The following is a 19184-nucleotide window of genomic DNA, read 5'->3' on the forward strand; positions in this document are numbered from 1 at the left end:
CTGGGGGTATACTGCAGTAAAAGCAGGTGCCCAGTATGTCTTCATTTAAAGTAGCCTAATACAATAATTGAAATGTTGTTGTTGCCCACTGGCATGGTGTTTGGATAGAAGAATCTATGCCAAGAAAATGGGTCAGAGTTTAAAACAAAGGAAGAAACCCAGAATCTAGTAAATGGAAAATAAAGTGACTGCTATCCCTGGCTTTTTGAAGGAACTGTATAAATGGTTCTGCTTCACTATGGTTAGTGAGTGGTGAGAAGCAAGTGGAAATGGTAGGCAGAGAAATTCGAGAATGATAAATGTCTACATTTGGCTGCAGTTCATGATGGCTCTTTCATTTTTCTTGGTCAGTGTAATTCCAGTGTGCAAAGCTGAACTGTGCATGTAGTTTTTTTGTGGTAAAAGAGCAAATCTGTAGCTCAACTGTTTGCCCAAAAAAGCTTACTGATTGCATTTCAGCATGAGCTAACATTTGGAAATGAACTTCTACTGTTAAGAAAATAGCTATATTTTAAAACATGCAGTGTGATGCTGAGATGTTTGAAATGGATCTGACATTTGAAAGTTTGTTGTTGTGTGTTTGAAAAGCTATATTTAGGGATTCAGTAATAAAAGACCTTGGACTTCCACTCCTGAACTTAGCTAGATGACTTATTTTACAGTAAGCTTTTTCTCTTGCCTATATTGTTAGTAACTTAAGAGGTTTGATCTGTGTTTCATGAGAACAGGAGTATAGTATATTTGTCAAACTGCTACCCTGTCAAACTCAAGGCTGAAATAAATTAGTGGGCCTAGAAATTACGCACAGTGTGATTGCATGTCCTGCTTCCCATGGAAAGCAGGCTAAAAATAAACCTATATATTATTTGAATATGTTCTATTCTAATCAGAACATTATAAAGAAGAAGTCTTGGCATGTGAACATGTACCCTTCTGCCTGAAAATAATGGCATGGTCCAAGCAGATTAAATCGTTTATCTAACTCAGAGAACAGCTGCAAGGGCATTTTTCTTTGGGGATGTGACGGAAATGTGTCATTCTAGAGAACTTCATGCTGCTTAAGCAATAAGGAATGCTATGTTATATGTATAACAGTATGCGAAATAACATCTTATGTTAGGGAAAACACAAGGACGGACAATTTTTACCAGACAGTAAAATAGGTTAACTTGTAAATGTGCCCTCTTCGTGATCCCTCACTAGGATGGGGCATTTAAACAGTACTGCTTAAGTATATGGTAATACTGAATTCACACATTAGTTGCAGATTATCAAAGGGAAGCATTAAAGGCATCAATATTAGAATTTGGGGAATCAAATACATTTTGTTAAATTCTGCCATGTTAATTGTGCCTTCTAGAGCAAATCAGTTAGCTTGCAGTCTCAATAAACCATTTTCTGTGAAGTGAATATACTAATGCCCCACATAAACTTTAGGGAATGAATGGAAGATTGCTCGAAAACAAGCCACAGTTGCACTGAGGAAAGCAAAAAGGTTGCTTATCTTTGTCTTGGAGCGTTCTGCTTCTGTATCTGGCTCAGTTAAGAGCAGACTAAATGTGTTATGTATTATTATAACCTATAGCAGCTACAGAGGATTCTGATTTCATAGTTCCATGTCTGTATTTGACTTTACAGTATGAGTGCAGTAACGACAAGTGTTACTCATGTCAGAGAGCCTCTGTAGGTGTAGTCAATTAAAACTCAGCAAGAGACTGAGTGCATAATTAGGAAGCCTTAATAAAATAGTCAGTGATATTATTGAAACAGCCTTGTATTATTAAATTTTAGAGCATGCTGGCATATTGCAAATTCTAATTGTCATTTTGGCCCTGTAGATTTTTGTACACACACACTTCTAATATCAGCTTGTTTAGAGCTTATTTGTAATGTCACCATATAGGCTTCATAATCTAGGATGATAGTTCTGATTAAATTATATTCTATGCTGCTAATTATTATGCTTTATACATAGGCACTACTGATCATCAATGTGTTCGGTGCTTTTTTTTTTTTCCCCTCAAGAAAATACCAAAACAAAGAGAGGAAAGAAAGTCTCCATATATAATATAAAAAGTCAAGCTATTCTCTTGTGGAAAGTTCTGTTGCACTTTTATTCCCCACTGTTAAGTTGAAGGAAATGGTTATGTTTGCGTTTTATTTGAAACCTGTTCATTATTTTAATAATTTGAGTTCTACTCATATGTCCTTCATTGTCTGATCTTGTATCAGAAACAGATGTACAGTTCTTTGTGCTTTGCCATTATTCTATTTAATAATGGCTACGTTAAAATACTTGGCATTATTAGAAAAAATCCTACCCATTCATAACTTTCCTGACTGTATTTCCATGGTTAATGGATTTCTGTGTGTGTGCAATATATTATTGTATCTGATGCTAGTATACTTGAAGCTGGCAACTAGAAGCTTGAATTGCTTCATTCAAATGATTTTCATTTTAAAAATCCTTGAGGTTGTAGGCAGAAAAGATTTTGGGCCATGCAAGCTTTCGTGCTGCCAATGCATTACATAAAGCAAACTTAACATGATGTCTGCTGTCATTTCACAGAAATCATGTATAGACTGAGAATCTCTATGGCTTTAGTGAGATACACAAAAGAACAAGTAGCGTACGTTAGAAAAATAATGAGTTAACTGTACTGTCCACCACTAGTTACTCTTCTTTCTCATCAGCGCTCAGTGTACTAATAGATATTATTTTGAGGCTTTTTACATGCATATTTGTTTCATGTTAACCCCACTGAATGTATGTACTATATTTGCATAAAAAGATGAATGCCTCTTCACAAATTGTCCTGGACTCTAATGGGAGATAGTCCTGCAATTGTAACAGTATTGTTGCAGAATGTTTGCTTGGTTTTGAGTCCAGTGGAGACCTTATCTGTGGTTTTCCTACATACGGATTTCCAAACACAATTGGTCTTAATTTACTTTTTCTGTAATTTAGAATTGGTGCATTTCACCCTCATACCTTGTTTTTTAGTTTTCAAATTTTATGCTCTTCGTGGAAATGTTTTATTTTAAAAGAAATATTGTATAAAATCTCTGGTTGGTTGGTATTCTAATTTTAGATTAAGCTTTTCTTACTTTAATCCACACACATTTACAGATCAGAGGGAAAAATTACGCACCTTTCTCACCTTAAAAGCACAGCAACTTTTCTTGGAAAGAACTCTCTTGATAATCTAGAATTAGTAGAATAAGTGTAAAGGTCCAAGTTTAAAATTAGGACTATTAAATGTTTGTTTTATTAGCTACCATTTGTAATTAGGCTGAGATGATGTATTTGTTCTCTTTATTCTCAGCAAAGATGATGACAAGTCTTCTAAAAGTAGAATGTTTTTGTATGTTGTTTTACAAATACGGGATCTGTCAGTCATTCACTTAATACTTTGTAGGAGAAAAAGACTAATTATGTAGTTAGATTCTTTTTTTTAATCAGTCTTTGCTGGGTGTAAAAATTAATAGAGACTTAAAGCTAGCAGCAACCCTTGCAGTCTAGTCTAAATCCCTGTATAACACACAATTTAGATTTACCAAGCACTACTTGCATGCAGATGTCTTATTTCAGGTTGAGATGCTTTTCAGAAAGAGGTCCATTCTGCTCAAGATGAGTGATGGGGAATCTGTTAGAGTTCATTTTTCATTTTTAGTAAAAGTATTTTTTAACTTTCTCAAATTCGGTTATTCTTGCGTGTTGTTGGGATTTTGCTGCTTATCCCTGCAAAAGCATTAGAACTTGGTTTTCTTGCCTTTGCTGGAGTAAATGTAAGAAATCAGTTTACTCAGGCGAAAAATATAAAAGGTTACGCCCCTGGTTGCAACCTGTGATTGCATAAGTTGATAGAACTAGAGCTGGATCCTCACAGTTATCATCTAGATAGGCCCTGGCTCATTTGGGGAGTCAGCAGCAAATTTGTTGGTGCCGGGCACCGGTGACGAGAGCCAGCGCTGGCGAGCGCTTTGCGTTGGGGGGCAGCACATCTGTCTGCTCCCTGGCGGCAGGGCAGGGCAGGGCGGTGAGACGGGAGTTTCCACAGGTGCACGCCGTGAAAGGGCATTGTCTGTGATGGTGGCAGAAGAAAAAGGTTCTGTTCTAGAAACAGAAGAATTGTGAAATAGTGGTAACAACCCTGTGTTTCTGTGAAGAGTACCAAGCGCGCTTCAGGCTGATAGGTGTCTTGTTACTTTCAGAGCGCAAGCAGTTGTATTTCTTTAATAGTTATTTATTTAACGTTTTAACTTCTTGTTTAGTACATTGATCATTTGAACGAGCATTGTTCTCTTAAGCTTAGGGACTGAGTCCCTTGCTCCAGTTTGTTGTAAGACTCCGGAATGTTTTTTTGTATAATTTGTCTGGTTCCTGGCGAGAAAAGAGAAAGAAAAGGCAAGAGAGGCATTCATACAGCAGCCTTTGAGTAGTTTGTCCCAGAAGTCCTGTTCTAAAAATCTGACAAAAAAAGCCTCATTCACACTCCCCTCTTTTTTTTTTTTTTTTTTTTTTTTTTTTTTTTTTTTTTTTAATCCTAGATTGCCTTGTTTTAATAATGCCTGCATTTAAATAAGGTTGTGAGACTGACACCTTGAGTTCACATTTTGCGGCTGGTGTTGTTTGGCTGCAGGCAGCGTCTTGGAAAGTAGGCAGCACAGTGTGATAACTTGATATACTGTGTGGGAGAAGGTATTCTAATAATGGAAAAAGGCAATGGATATTTTATTGAAAGTTCAAATCATGTATTGATAATCGGTAATCTGTCATGTGAAAGAATTAAAGCTGCCTTAAGAGCGCCAAAGAGTGTAGTGGGATTTTGCAAGTATTATGACATAAGTATTTTTCTAGGGGAAAACTTGTGGTTTTATTCACTGCTGCCTTGAATATGTTCCTCCTTAAGACACTGGTATGCAAGAGGGTAATGATTTTCATATGGCTAGTATTTCTGAAATATCTTCATGTAATACAATTAAAAAGTATGGTAAAATGGATGTCAATTACCTCAAAGCATTCAGAAGGCTGAGCTGTGCTAGGAAGGACTGCGTACAAAAGGTAAATCTTCATTAAAAGGCCGGCCTTAGGCAGAGGTCCTAGGTCTTCATTCAAAAAGGAAGAAAAGTTTAAAGGAATATTCTCCAATTGTTTATCTGAAAGTTTTGGTAATCTCCAAAATCGGTTTTGCTTGTTTGTTTTGTTTTGTTATAACATGATTTTTTGGGGTGCTTCAATAAGTTTTGGAACTGATCGGATTTTCGGCACATAGGGCCTAGCACGAGGCCTGTTGCATCTGTGCTTGTGGATGTCATATGAGACCATTTCTCTGTGCCTCTCTCTTCTCTCACTATTCTTTCCCCATATTCCCCTGCCTCTTTACTCATCCATATACACTGTCACTAAGTGTGGGTTGTGTCTGCTTTCTGCGATACTGTTGCAGCTGATTCTAAAGTTACGCTGGGGCCCCAGTTTGATGCTGATGTTGTCTCAAGTTCCTTTTTTGGAGATAGTCAGACAGCTTGTTAAGCATCATATAGTTTACTAGAAGTATCTTTGCTGTCTAGTCTTCAGTCAAATGATGTATTCTCTGCAAATGTTTAACACAGAGAAATTCGCATAGCCTTGCAGGCTTTAGGGATACTGTTAATCTTAATGAACATTTGAAAGCTTTTGTAAGACCTCTTATCTAGGCATTTAAAATATATTTTTAAAATATCTTACAGCATTATTTTGAATCTTAATACCTGCTTTGATAACCTGTCCCTGTTCCCAAATAGTCCGGTTCACTTTTTTCTGTGATCCTCAGCTTCTCGTTCTCAGGACTTTTCCTTTCTTCGGTAAGCAGCTTTCCCAAGTCATTCTTTGATTCCCCCTCTGCTGATAACAGTGGTGGTAATTTCAGAGGAGTTTGGTTCTTGGCATCTGTTTATCTACTCTAAATCCAAAGGTCTACAAATAACCTTGTGTTGAGGGAGGAGGTTAAAGGACTGTCAGTGTGGCCAGAACAGATTAAAATGTCTTTTTGCTCTTTTTTTTTTTATGGCCTTGTTTAATAATCTAAGGTTTTTTTGATTTTTGTATTTGTAAAATAAATGATTTGCATTTCAAATACAAAAAGAAGCTTTTAATGTATTTGGTTAGCCTTTCTCCCATGTCTCTAGTTTGTTCTATAAAATCAAGGTTTTTTTTTTTTTTACCTTGTTTGTTCTGTTCATTGCATGGGGAAAAATTTATGTCTTGCGATAGGTTTCTGTTTTAGGACAAATGTAGCTACACGACAGTGATATAGCAAATCAAGGTACCCTTATGATATCTCAACGAAATAGCCTGCTTGTCAGAGATGTAAAATGCCACTATGGCTGTTTGCAGAAATTGAGCTGAATTAATAAATGGTTGGCTGTTACTGATGTAAGATCTGGTAATCAAAAGACTTGATTAATTTAGACTTTCTGAGCAGAAGTGTGGACCTCCTACTGCTCGAGTCTAATTAAAAGGCAAACATAAGCAGAAGTGTGCATGTCGCATTCCTGAGGTGATACCTGCTTTTAGTCTTCCGAACTTCTTTGCAGCTACGTAACGCCAAAGCAGCCTGTAATTGCCAGATAGCATAGGTGCTTACTGAGTTTTGTGAACTGAACATGGTGATTTTCTTAGTATTGTCTCTTAAATAACAATGCTGTACCTGACAGTGATTTGACTGCACCTTGAAGAAGCAGTTGTTACCTGCTGAATAAAACAGATTGAATGAAGCCTAGGTTGGAGATCAGCTCGTGACTGGACCAGGATGTGCTTCCCATGTCTGTTCCCAAACTGACCTCTGTCCCAAACTTTGGTCATCAACTTGTGCAAAGGCCTAAATTTTAGAAATGGACTTTAGTCCCAAACTTTAGATTCACGCATTCATTCTGAATTACCTTGAAGAGGCCTAAAGGGAGGGTGTGGCGTGGAGTCGTGTCCGTAGAACCATTAATGTGGTCTATAGCACTGGGTTGCAAACTGTTCGTGAGCTCAGTAAGGCTGTAAATATGAAGCATTGATGCATATGCAGCGTAAGATGCTGCAGTCCCATCTCTGCTTGCCCCTCTTTTTCCATGATGGAAAAGATCACTTTTCCCCAGTAATCCATCTATCTTTCTACCCCACAATCTGGGCAAAGCTTCACCTGCTGACTAGGTCAGAACATTCTCAGAATTCTGCCTTCTGTTTCTTGTGTAATTGAAATAATTTGAACCTCCCACATGTTTCTCGTTGTACTGGAAATGTAGCTGTGTGTTTGCTAGATGTGTGACATTGTTGTATAAATACTGAAAGGCTGCCCTTACTGTTTTGTTTTCCATACAAAACAAAAAATGAGCCTTTTCTATTTTTTGTTTTGCTTATTCTGGGAGTGGTGTGATTCTCTTGCATGTTTTTTTAGGAAGGATTTATTTTACTAAGTGAAGGCATGCATTCAGTTCTGCAACTCATGTTAAATTGTAATCTGTGAGTAATTGCTGATGAATATTGTAAAGTTAATGCCTTGCACCCTAATTATAACTTTGGTTTCCTAATGCAGGATATCTGTTTTGTGTAGCTGAATGTTTCTTTAAATGGATTTGCTTATTTAAGTCAGAGTTAATCTTACTTCATGTATAATAACCTGGTTTTAATTAAAAATAGTGAATGTTCTCCACTTGATCAACCTAGATAATTCCTATTTTAGTTAGCTGCTTTTAAGCAAAGCCATTTAGCTGTTCTACTAGCCCTTAATGTGTCTTACATGGAATTTTTATATGTAAGGTTTTTTTTAAGTCGTGTGGAATCATTGCTCACATAACATATTACAAAGCCTAGTGTAACCTTGGACCATATGGAATTCTGGTTTTGTGTTTAAATTCGTCTCATCAGCTTTGTTCCCATTGAGAAAACAAAATTAAAATTAGGTAAAGGTATCTAAACTGCACATTTTCATTCTTTTCTTCCCTTTCATCTTAAAAAAACCCCAGAAAACAAGCAAAACCTTAGATGACCCTACTGCTTGAGATTAATCTAGGGACAAAGAGGGGTGAGGCGATTTAGGATGAGGAGTAGTGGATGATAAGAAATTGGGGATTTGAAATCAAGTTCAAAATCAGTATCTAGATTTGCATAGTTTGTTGTTAGCTTTCATGTTTGATTATTTTCTAAAGTTTGGTCCTTAAAGAAATGGTTTTTTTCCTTTAAACCGTTCCTAGCTTTTAAAATACACTTAGCACAATCTGGTAGCTTTACCAAAGTCTAACCTACAGAAAATTATAAATAAGTAAGCTGTGCTGGGCTGATGCTGTGCTTCATTAGCATGGCTGAATTGAAATTGTGGCTCTGATGTGTGTCTGTAAACCGCTTTTTTTACTTAGATTCATTCTGTGTTTGCAGAATTATTATGTAATCTTTCTCTTATTGTAGATTTTCACTACTTACAGCAGCAAATCAAGGCAGAAAGATGGTGTCGCATACAGAATTTATTGTGTGTGTGGTTTTCCTAAGCCACCTTTGAAACCGATGAAAACCAAATCCTCCACTTCAGAGCCACCAGCTGCTCCAGCAGGGGGCAGCAAAGCGCAGTTGCAAACTGCTTTTGCTTTTAGCTGACTGGAAACGGTAGCTCGACGCGCGTGAGGATTGCAAACTGCCTTTGCTTTTAGCTGACTGGAAACGGTAGCTCGACGCGCGTGAGGATTGCAAAGTGCTTTTGCTTTTAGCTGACTGGAAACGGTAGCTCGACGCGCGTGAGGATTGCAAAGTGCTTTTGCTTTTAGCTGACTGGAAACGGTAGCTCGACGCGCGTGAGGATTGCAAAGTGCTTTTGCTTTTAGCTGACTGGAAACGGTAGCTCGACGCGCGTGAGGATTGCAAAGTGCTTTTGCTTTTAGCTGACTGGAAACGGTAGCTCGACGCGCGTGAGGATTGCAAAGTGCTTTTGCTTTTAGCTGACTCGAAACGGTAGCTCGACACGCATCAGGACGTACATACGCTGATTCGGTCCCGTCTGCTGCTGGTGGAGGTGAGTCTCCTGGTGAGCTACAGACCGAGGTCTGTCTGCAAACCACTGGATTTTCAAGTCATGAAACAGGACTGCCTGGCAGACAGTTCCTGCTGTGGTGCAGCCATGTGAAGTGCTCTTGTACCCACCAGAAAATAAAATAAACTTGTATTTGTCAGAAATGGAGTGAATGGAATTAAGTTTATGCTGCAGCTCTACCTTGCGGGAATAGGACGCGGAAATGAAACAGCTGGCCCTTTGCCATCGTGTGTGAGCGTAGGCAGGGGAGCAGATGGAGCTGCCAGCAAGGACTGCAGAGGTCATGTTTGCTCTGCACAGGCTTCACCCCGCCCTTCCTCCGGTGCACCTTCCTCCTCCTCCCATCTGCCCCGCCTTCCCCCCGAACACGTGCTCTTTCCTCACCCAAATGCAGTTCTCTGGACCGAGCAGAGGACTGTGATGGGGAGGCCGTCAGCCACGGCGCTGCCTGCGTGGAGAACGGTGAGGACGGCTGGGGAAGATGCTGGTGTTTGGGGAGAGCCTTGTTCTCCGCCTGTTCCGGTGTGGTTGGGACCAGGCCGAGGCAGGCTGGCTTATCGTGTGTTTAGATAGCAGGGTGGTGCTTTCCCAGACCAGAGCCTGCAGGCGCTCCTGCCATGTACGTGGTGGTGATCTTTTTGGCTTTTCACATGCCATTTTCCACACATTGTTAAGCTGACATTCCTAATTCAGTTACGTCAGTAAAAATGCCTGCTTCAGCCTGACGTTTGCAGATCTAGGTTTTGTGCCCTTCTGAATACTTTCAGTGTGGTAACACTGGCTCCTAAGGAGTGAACTGCTTATGAATGCAGCTTCCTGTCACGTCCTAAGTAATGCTTAAGTTATGACTTGCAAAATTGCACATTAGCTTTGAATCAAAACCGAAGAAGATCCTGTGGCCCAGCTGATAAATTGGAATGAGTGTGCAATGATGAGATGACAAGCCTTATAAAAGCTTGGAATAATTTCAGTATCTTTCCCCTGTTGGAGTATTTCTGCTGTTACTGGAAGAAGATCCCCTTCTATATTTAGAATAATGGAGGTGTCAATGAGACAATGTGGCACTGTGTATTTCCAAAGATACCTTATTTTCCAAGGACTGAAAATATATGTAATATATGATACTGAACCATAAACTTCAACTAGGATTTTAATGATGCGTCAGTGTCTCTGAATCTGAAACATGCCCAGTAAGAGAAGCTCTTAACTCTTTAATAGACATGCCTTCTGTACAGAAGGCACAATTCTCCTCATCTGTGCTACCACATATATTCAGGAATGGAATAACTGGAAGACTAGTGTTTTTTCTTTAGTAGGGCTAGACTTACTGGAGAAGAAGACTTTTGTATAGTCTCTCTAGAAGTATCAGCCTACTGGCTGGCGACTCTTTGAGCAAACATTTTGAACTCCAGCAATAATTTGCCTAGTATTTGTTTTGTACTGTAGAATACATGTGAAATGAGGATGTTTCGTGTGTTTCATTTGTAATGTATTTGTTTTGGAAGTTGAACAAATATTTTAATCTCAGTAGTGCCTGCACTGATCTCTTTTTTCTCTTTATTACCTTTTAATTCATTAGTGAAACATACAAAGAATTGTGCACAGTCGGGTTTGGGTTTTTTTAATTTATGTGAAGAATGAGGGAATGCAATTCCTTGTTGCATCTGTTCCCTTAAAATGATTGTGTGTGTTAAATACTACAGTGAAGGTAGAAGAAGTCCTAACAATGAAAATAAAAGTGATCACATTTCATAGGAAATGAACATTCTTTTATTGAACTGCAACTTTGAAGAAGTGCTTTTCTAGTCAACTGTAAAGTAATTTTTGAAAAGTTTGAAAGAAAGATATGCAGTCATTCGGTCTCCCATCGTAGCTGCAGCTGCCATTAGCCTACAGATGTCAGTGTCTCTAGGGGTTGTGGACATGGGAACTTGAGAATATAGCTCCCAACGTGTGGTAAGTAAGACATAGCGTACCTTTAGAGGGCTGTCACCTGTATGTGTCTGAAAGGAAATGTGTGTCAAATTCGGATGAAGAGTTTTGAGATAGTCTTCAAAGTGATTTGGGGGGAAATATCTACCAAATGTCCCATGTCTTAGCAACATTATCATGAAGTGCTTGTGAAATTCTTTTGCTGTGACACTGTTGGGCAGTAATATGAAATCCTTTGCAGGTTGAATGAGTCACTTAAAGAGTATTTGCATACTTGGATGACACACTGCAAATTGCTGCACTTTCAGCATTGCTGTTTTACCAACATTGCTATTTAGAAATGGACTTTTTTGTAGTGAATTCTATTAACAGACTTGGGCAACTGACGTATCTGAAATTTAAAAGGAAATAATTACATTGGTGCCTGTTTCCTCACGTTTCTGTCACTCAAACTTGTAACTGTGCTTCACAGTAATTTGTTTTGCTGTAGACTTGCACCTCAAAAGACTGGTCTCAGAAGACTCAAGTCTTAGTTTTCCTTACTGAACTGCAGTGTGTGTGCATCCTCATTTAAATAGTGCCTTTTGTGGCTAATTTAAATTAAATCAGAAAACAAGAGACTTGTACCTATTTATCTTGGAGAGTCTGAATGGTATAAAGATCATTATTCCTCTTGACTGGTTCCTGTGTTTCATGTGTCATCCTTAAGGGACTGTTCAGCAGGGGAACAAACAGAAACCCTAAATTTATTAGGTCATTTCAGAGTCTGATACATGAGGTCTTCCTGAAAGCCTGCGTGAAAGAAGCAGTGTAAAGGAGCATGTTCAGTTCTGTAAGGGAGAAATAACTGGTTTTTACATAAGAGCAAGTTCTAGAGGTTGCCTAAAGCATCTTTACTATTCAGTATTACCATTTTCTAGGTGGCTTTCTGTCATTTTTTCTCTGCCTAGTATTTTGTTTGACTTTCTTCAGTTTTCCCCAGGCAGTCCTTTCAATCTTCAATTTAGTCGTTTTGTTCTCAGAATGGAGTCCAATCTTTAAGGGTTTTAGTGTTAAGATTAATCCTTTATTGTCAGTATATTCTTAGTAACAGCTTTGTTTATACTTTTTTGACTAAGTTGATATTTATTGAAAATGGTTTTTTAAATAACATTGTATTTGTTGCAACAAGGTTGCCTTTGTGAGCTTTTAAGTTTTAAAATGTGAGGAGAGGAAGATCAGTGAATAAGTAAAGTCTCTTTAATTCTATGTCTATTACACGTTTTTACCTCTTGCCAAGTTTTTCCTATGAGCAGCAGTATGAACTTAGTTAGCAAACATATTCATCTGCCAAAGTGAAATATGCTTGTATTGTTAAAGTGAAATGGTATAGATCTGGTTTTGACAGGGAGATGGATGGACCATTTGAGTGGTAAAACTTTTTTTAGTATTGAGAAACCGTCTTGTCTACAAGCAATAAAGCGATTTGTAGTAACAAATGGAAAATATTTTTTCTTGCTAGAGATTGCACCATTTGTTTTCATTTTCTGTGACATGTTTTGCTCATTATGCTGCAGGAAGCAAATCCAAAGCTTTATAAAGAACAACTCGTGATGGCAAAACAGGGAATTCAGCTCAGGGCTTGCTGTCGTAATGGCAAAGAATGTTCAACCCAGGGGAGTGTTAGAAAGTTATTTTGAGTTTCGTGTTTGGGGAGGAGTATGGGAGGACAGAGGATGTGCTACTCACCCCACCCACATTAGTGGTAATTACTTTATCATTTGTATTATTGCTGAGGCTTATACTTTGGTACTTTCTTAATACTGCAGAATCCTTTTTATATTTCTGAAAGTAATTTTTTTTAATAGATGGCAGCATTAAATGAAGGTAAAAAAGAAATGGACTTCATTTGGAGCTCAGGACTAGTGTTTAAGCCCCATATGTGTGACATTCATTCCTGGGAGTGTGCGTGCAGTGGGGCTTGGGGCAGGGGGTGGACAGTTTTTTCGTTTTAGGTCAATGCAGACCCATATAAAGAGAGGGCTGATTGATAATCTCACATGGTTTCACTTTTGAATATTTTCCAACATTCCTTTTGCTTCAACTGGGTGAAAGAGAGTGATAATTGGAAGATGGTTTACTGTTAATGAATGATGATAAATAAGATGATGTTTGAGAGATGCATATAAGGTGTGTGTTTACCCTGAATGGGGTAGTTATTTTAAGATGTACAGAATTGCCAGTATCTTATTAGCATTGCAAGCACCTTATAAAGTAAAGGGAAATTGAGCAGGAAAATGCTGAAGATTATTTTCAACACAGAATTGTTTCAAAATTGAAAATTTGGTTTTCACTCTTTAGGCAAGGTATTTTGTATATTTTGGTATATTTTCCCCACACTTTACATGTATTTTCTAATGTAAATTCTTGATTAATGTTACAGAGCCAATTATAGCTTTTTTAAATCAGAAATTACTCTTTTCTGAACAAGCGTCTACGATTAAGAATTATCTTTACCATATTTTTTCATTCGTTTGTTTGAAGCTCAGCAACATAAATACATTTTATACATGTGGTATTTTTTGGTGTTCAGTTATATTCTTTTGAAGGACAGATTGCAATATTCTCTGCTCCTTGCTCCATCTTATGTAGTTAACCTGTTAAAGATTTGGTATCTTTTTTTTTTTAATGCAACAACAAACCCTATAATGCAGGTATTAGCAGGTGATGCATAGAATTACTGCTTTATTGCCTGTCAAGAAGGGAAGCATAGACTTGCCAGAACACGCAACCCGCTTTGCGGTAGTGCCACATGTTTTTGGAAAAATCAAACTCACCTGTGCTGCTACCCTTGGTTACTAGTGGTGGAAAGGATATTATTTTTTACAAATTTGACATTTCATAACAGTAGTTACCTTGGTTTTAAGGTGCAGATGACCATGGTATTAAGACTGATACGGGTCTGATACCCCATTTCCTTCCCTTAGGCATTCCGAGGTAGTCTCTCCTACGGCTGGGCCTCGGCAGACTTCACAGACTCCTGTTAGAATCACTCATACGACAGTTTCATTAAATTTCCTTTCTAAATTGACTATTATGTGGTCAACCTGTTACCTTTTCCTGCAAAAAAAATTACTAGTTTGGAGAAATACTTCAGAGAATCATGTTAGATAAGTGGAAGATAGAGCTTTTCCAGTTCTGAGTTCAAAAACAAGTCAAATTAGCATTGCGCTGGATGCCTCGTCACCTGTTGCTGACTTAACTTAAAATGAGCTGTTGTCTGTTACAATTTTGGGTCAGCTTGTTGTGGTACATCAGCGTAAGCATGCTATTGGCCATCTCCTATATTCTTTTTTTAAAGACAAAGACTAAAAGTCTTTCTCCCCAAAGCCCTGAGTATTCTGCTAAAGTATGTAACTTAAATTTGTCAAGGTCACTGAACCCTATCTAATGTGCTTTCTGGGAAGATGACAGGGTACAAAAGATTGTTTTGTACCCTTCTGTCAGAAGGATGAAGAAGTAGTAAAAGAGCTCAGTTATTTGTGTGCTAAAGGGGCAATGGTTATCTAGTGACATGACAGATTTGCTAATGATACCTGACAGAAGTATTGCACAGGAATAATTGTAAAGAACTCTTCTATAAGGCAGTGTTTTTAAAACGGAAAATATTTTCTTTCTGTAAGATCAAGAATGTAGACTCCAATGTTACAAAAGATTGAGTTCAGGTGCCTAATTGATAGGTATAAATGGAATAGAAAGTATTACTGTATGTCATGTATATTTTGAAGCAATGGTCTATCTGTGGAGACATTTAATTTGGTAATAGATTTTGTGTTTTAACTATTTATTCATTTCAAAACACTTCAGGAGAATTGTTACTGTCTGCCTTAGAAGATACTGAGATTGGTTGTTAGTTATGCATAAAATCACTTTTTATTGCTCTGTTCACCCTATTAAACTATAGTTGTCTCTACAAAGCAACTCGTGTAAACGGCTTTTGGGTTTTGTCAGTCTTAGCAGCAGGTATGTTGATATTTGGTTTTTTTCATTAGCTATGGTAGATGTCTTTGTAAGAAAAACCCTGTAGAAAAAGGATTAGCTTAATTAAATTCTAAACATAGTTAATGGTTTGGCTTGTTTTATTACAAAAGTATGACTAGGTGGGTGCAAAAAAAATCTGTATTTTCAAACTATCAGCATAATATCCCTTTATATAAGAGGAGTAGGTTTTACCGTGTTTTCTTGCCTGCAGATATTTTAACACGTACATGTTTTCTGCCAGTCATAACTCCCAGTATTTAGTTTTCCAGCTGGTGTGTAGTTTTAAGGTACTCGTGTTACATGAGGAGAGCTTTGTAAATAAAGCATCTGAACAGAATTTGAAACAAAATGTCTGCATTTAAGATCATAGGCAAAAAGTACCTCTTTTTTTTTAATGGTGAATACATAAATGGATGACCATCTCTGTAGTCAGATATCTAAATTTTAGAGATTTTCTTTGCAGCCTACGTATGAAGCAGTTACAAAACCAGTAAGATAAGGTTATATACTCCGTAACACAATTTAGCTTTGCTGCCTGTGTCTGCTTACTAGACCATGCACTGTATTATCATTCAGTCTTGTACTATTATACTGATTTTGTCCTATATCATCAGTTTCCACAAAGAGAGTTGAGGACTGTTAATGCTCTGTTACTAGAAGCTCTTTGTAATTTACTAACTCCATCTATTTTTTCCTTATTATGGCAAGAAACTTGATCAATGTCAAAATGTTTTCCCTTACCTTAACTAGATTTTAACATATAAATGTAAGGCCGTTAAAAATACTTTTGCCTCCATATTGCTATTTTTGAAGTATTAAAATTTTATCATTAGAATGAAAGAATGAATTTTTTACCACAGGAATTCCACCTGCACAACTTTTGTTTTATTTGCTTGTTTGTTTGTTTGTTTTAGGAAAAGTCATCAACAAAGATTTGCGTCACTACTTGAGCCTTCAGTTCCAGAAAGGCTCAGTAGACCATAAACTGCAGCAGGTGATCAGAGACAATCTCTACTTGAGAACCATTCCATGTAAGTGTATAAACATTAGCCTCATTTGGTCTGTTTGTGCTAAACATCACATAATTCAAAAGCTTTACATTCTTTCTTTTTTAATCTGGTTTATATTTTTACCTTCTCCGTAGAAATTTGTGTAAACAGCTTTGTCAGAATAGTCTTGTATCTTAAGTTGCAATCAAAAGTTACTACCAATATGATCTGACAAAACAGCAAAAACTTAAGAATTCAAAGCTCAGAGTATTTCAGCACATTCACAATATCAGTGTGTAACTCATTGGAAGTCTGTAATTTGTTACTGACGTTGGAATATCCATAGCCACCATGGGAAATAAATCTTCCTCAGCATGATTAAGCAGAGTGAACACATCATGATTTTGGTCAATGTATTGTTTTTTGCACAAAGAGGAGATTAAGATCCCCCAGGCTGTCACATAGAGCTAGACAGAATAGTGCAGCTGGAAGGGGGAGGTGCAGGAGGGATTATATACAAAAAAGGAGACCCAACTGCTGCAATGACAGAAGATAGAGGGGAACTGTTGCTGATTGATCCTGAAAAAAAAAGTAGGAGGTGGCAGCAGCAAGAGGGAGACTGAATCTGTGGCCTAGGAAGAGGAGGAAGGAACAGGGTATGGACAAACGTAAGTGTCACAACTGGAATTAATTAGTCAGAGATTCTGGATGGACCTGTCTCATCTGTTATGCCGGCCCTTCTACTCTGAGCAGCTATTAGCATCTCTCAGTCCAGCCAAGGCACGTGTTAACTCGCCTTTAACTAGGTACCTAAGGTTACTGCTTCTGAGAATGCAAAATCATTTTGTCAGTCTTCTTTTTTTTGGTCACTCGTCACTGATCAGCTTCAAAGGCTCTTACAGAGATGTTTGAAACCGTTCACACTGAGTGCTTATCAGTGTCAGACTGTTAGTGGACTTTAGACTTTACTCACTCTACACTCTAAATTGTTCATTGGAGCAGGTGTGCTTAAGATCATTCTTCTATTTAATTACCAGACATCCATTCTGTGCACCTCCCGTGTGAGAAAATTTACTATCTACTTTACAGACAGGCTAAGGGGAAGCTTCCAGTGAAGTGAACAACCTTCTGGCGATGGTGAATCGTGTGTGTGGTTTGTACAGGGTGCTTACTAAATGACTGAGTTCACAGGACAACTGTGAACATGATGTCTAAAGCACACCCACTTTTTTTAATTAAATATGAAATTAAATGGACTTCTCCATTGTTATGTGTGTATAGTTTAAGGGGTTTTGCTTACTCTACTGGGGGGTTGGGCTGTTCTAGTGGGGTAATTGTAGCTTCTAAAAAAATCTCAAACTCTTTGCTTAGATGAAAACATTCCTTCCAGTTTATAGAAAGCCCCTTTCAAGGTAAAGGACACTGACAGCTACCAAACATCCTGTCTTTGCTTTTTGCCCTTCTGTGCCATTTCTTTTCTTAATTATCATAAAATCATCCTTTACTTTGTCTCTGAGGTTTACTGATTAAAAAGGCTTATTACCTATTGTGTTTAAATATTCATTGAGCAACAAATTTAGAACAGCTTGTCAACTAACATTTTTGTAACTACAGGAATTTCATCATCAATTTAGCATCATTATAATATTGAGCATGCCCAGGAGTTTGTGGCTTTCTTAAAAGATAATAATATCGAAATGCAGTTTACTTACTAACAATTCTTCTTGTTTAGACTGCTCCCTGAATAAACTGACGCTTATCTATTAGGTTATAAGCAATACTGAATTGGTAGAGTCCTTTCTAGGAGAGCTTTAATAAAGCTATTATAACTATGGGAGACCCTTATTCATAGAGCTAAACACTTTGAGAACTTCTGCATTGACACAGCAATTTACTGGTTGCTTTGAAGTTTTGCCTTATGACAGCTGGTGGGTTTTTTCCTTCAGAAGTAGTTTGAATTTGGAAGTTGGGTTTGGAGTATAGATGAATTTCATTCTGAATTGTGAGGTTAAGAAATAGTTTCTGTACCCAGTTTGGTGACCCAAAAATCAAATGTGCGTAGTCATGCTGACTTCATTGCAAATTACTGAATTGGTAAGGGCGCTCAAAAAACAGCGGAAAGACAAAGCACCCACACAAGTGTGTTAAAATTCTATAGCTGTTCTAACAGTTCCCCAAAATCGTGAACTAGCATTGCCTTGTCCAGGTCACCACCAGCTTCCACTGAATAAGTTTTTGGTTCACAAAATATATGAAAATGATCTCTCTCATTGCTTCCTCATCCTGCTTTTTTTTTTTCCTCCCCCCTTCATACTGTAACTGTCATTCCTACATAATTTATTGCCCTAGTTTTTATACGTTACTGTTTGCTTGTTTGCGAGTGTTCTGTTATCTTCCTGGAATGACACCATCATTGTATAAAGTTTCAAACCTCTGTTGTTTTTACTGAATTTTACAGGAAGCATTTGATAAACAGGCAGCATTTACGTATCTTACAAGTGTGTTTTCTCTGTCTTTTCAGGCACTACGAGGGCTCCCAGAGATGGGGAGGTCCCTGGGGTAGACTATAATTTCATTCCTGTTGAGCAGTTCAAAGCGCTGGAAGAAAGTGGAGCCTTGCTGGAAAGTGGAACATATGATGGTATGTTGATCACATTTATCAGAATGGGAATACATCTAGGACTCATGTCCAATATCTTTGTCTAAGTGCAGCTCCATGTACCCAGGAGCTACCACTTTTCCTATCCACTGATGGTTATTACAGTAGTAGAGAAGCAGTATTACATCTGTGTTGTAATTGGAGTATCTGTGAAGAGAAGTACTGGTCTTGTTTTGAAGCTTTATTTGGGCTCTTTGTCACTTCTGCCACTAAATCATGAGCAGTCCTGCCAACCAGTCTTACGCTATCTGATTATTTTCCATATTGTGTTTTTGAAGAAGCGTTCTGAAAATATTCGTTTATGGTTGATTGAATTTTGTTTTAAAATAATTCATGTCGTTTTTTGTTTTTTTGTTTTTTTGTTTTTTTTTTTACCTTTGAGAACAGAGCCATACTCTTCTCAGAGGAGCATAGCAAAAGGACAAGAGGCAAGAGAAATTCCAATACAATAAAAAAATGAAGTATTTCACACTGAAAAATTGAACAGCATTAGATCAAGTTGTCCAGATTTGTGGTGAAGTTGGTTTAGGTTAAACT

At 37.7% G+C, this 19184-nt stretch overlaps 1 protein-coding gene across 7 annotated transcripts in view; it reads left to right on the forward strand.

Moving 5' to 3' along the window:
- MAGI3 (membrane associated guanylate kinase, WW and PDZ domain containing 3) overlaps nucleotides 1-19184 on the forward strand; it is an 87207-nt gene that overhangs the window by 26518 nt on the left and 41505 nt on the right. For 6 of the 7 annotated variants that reach the window (XM_064498083.1, XM_064498084.1, XM_064498089.1 and 3 more), the window contains exons 2-3: nucleotides 15914-16030; nucleotides 18510-18629. In XM_064498083.1, the coding sequence (XP_064354153.1) occupies nucleotides 15914-16030; nucleotides 18510-18629 (237 nt within the window). Of the gene's footprint in view, nucleotides 1-9357; nucleotides 9510-15913; nucleotides 16031-18509; nucleotides 18630-19184 lie in introns of those variants that run through there. The other variant, XM_064498087.1, reaches the window with a different exon arrangement.

Source organism: Dromaius novaehollandiae, chromosome 27 (genome assembly GCF_036370855.1).
Source record: "Dromaius novaehollandiae isolate bDroNov1 chromosome 27, bDroNov1.hap1, whole genome shotgun sequence".
NCBI classification, from domain to species: domain Eukaryota; kingdom Metazoa; phylum Chordata; class Aves; order Casuariiformes; family Dromaiidae; genus Dromaius; species Dromaius novaehollandiae.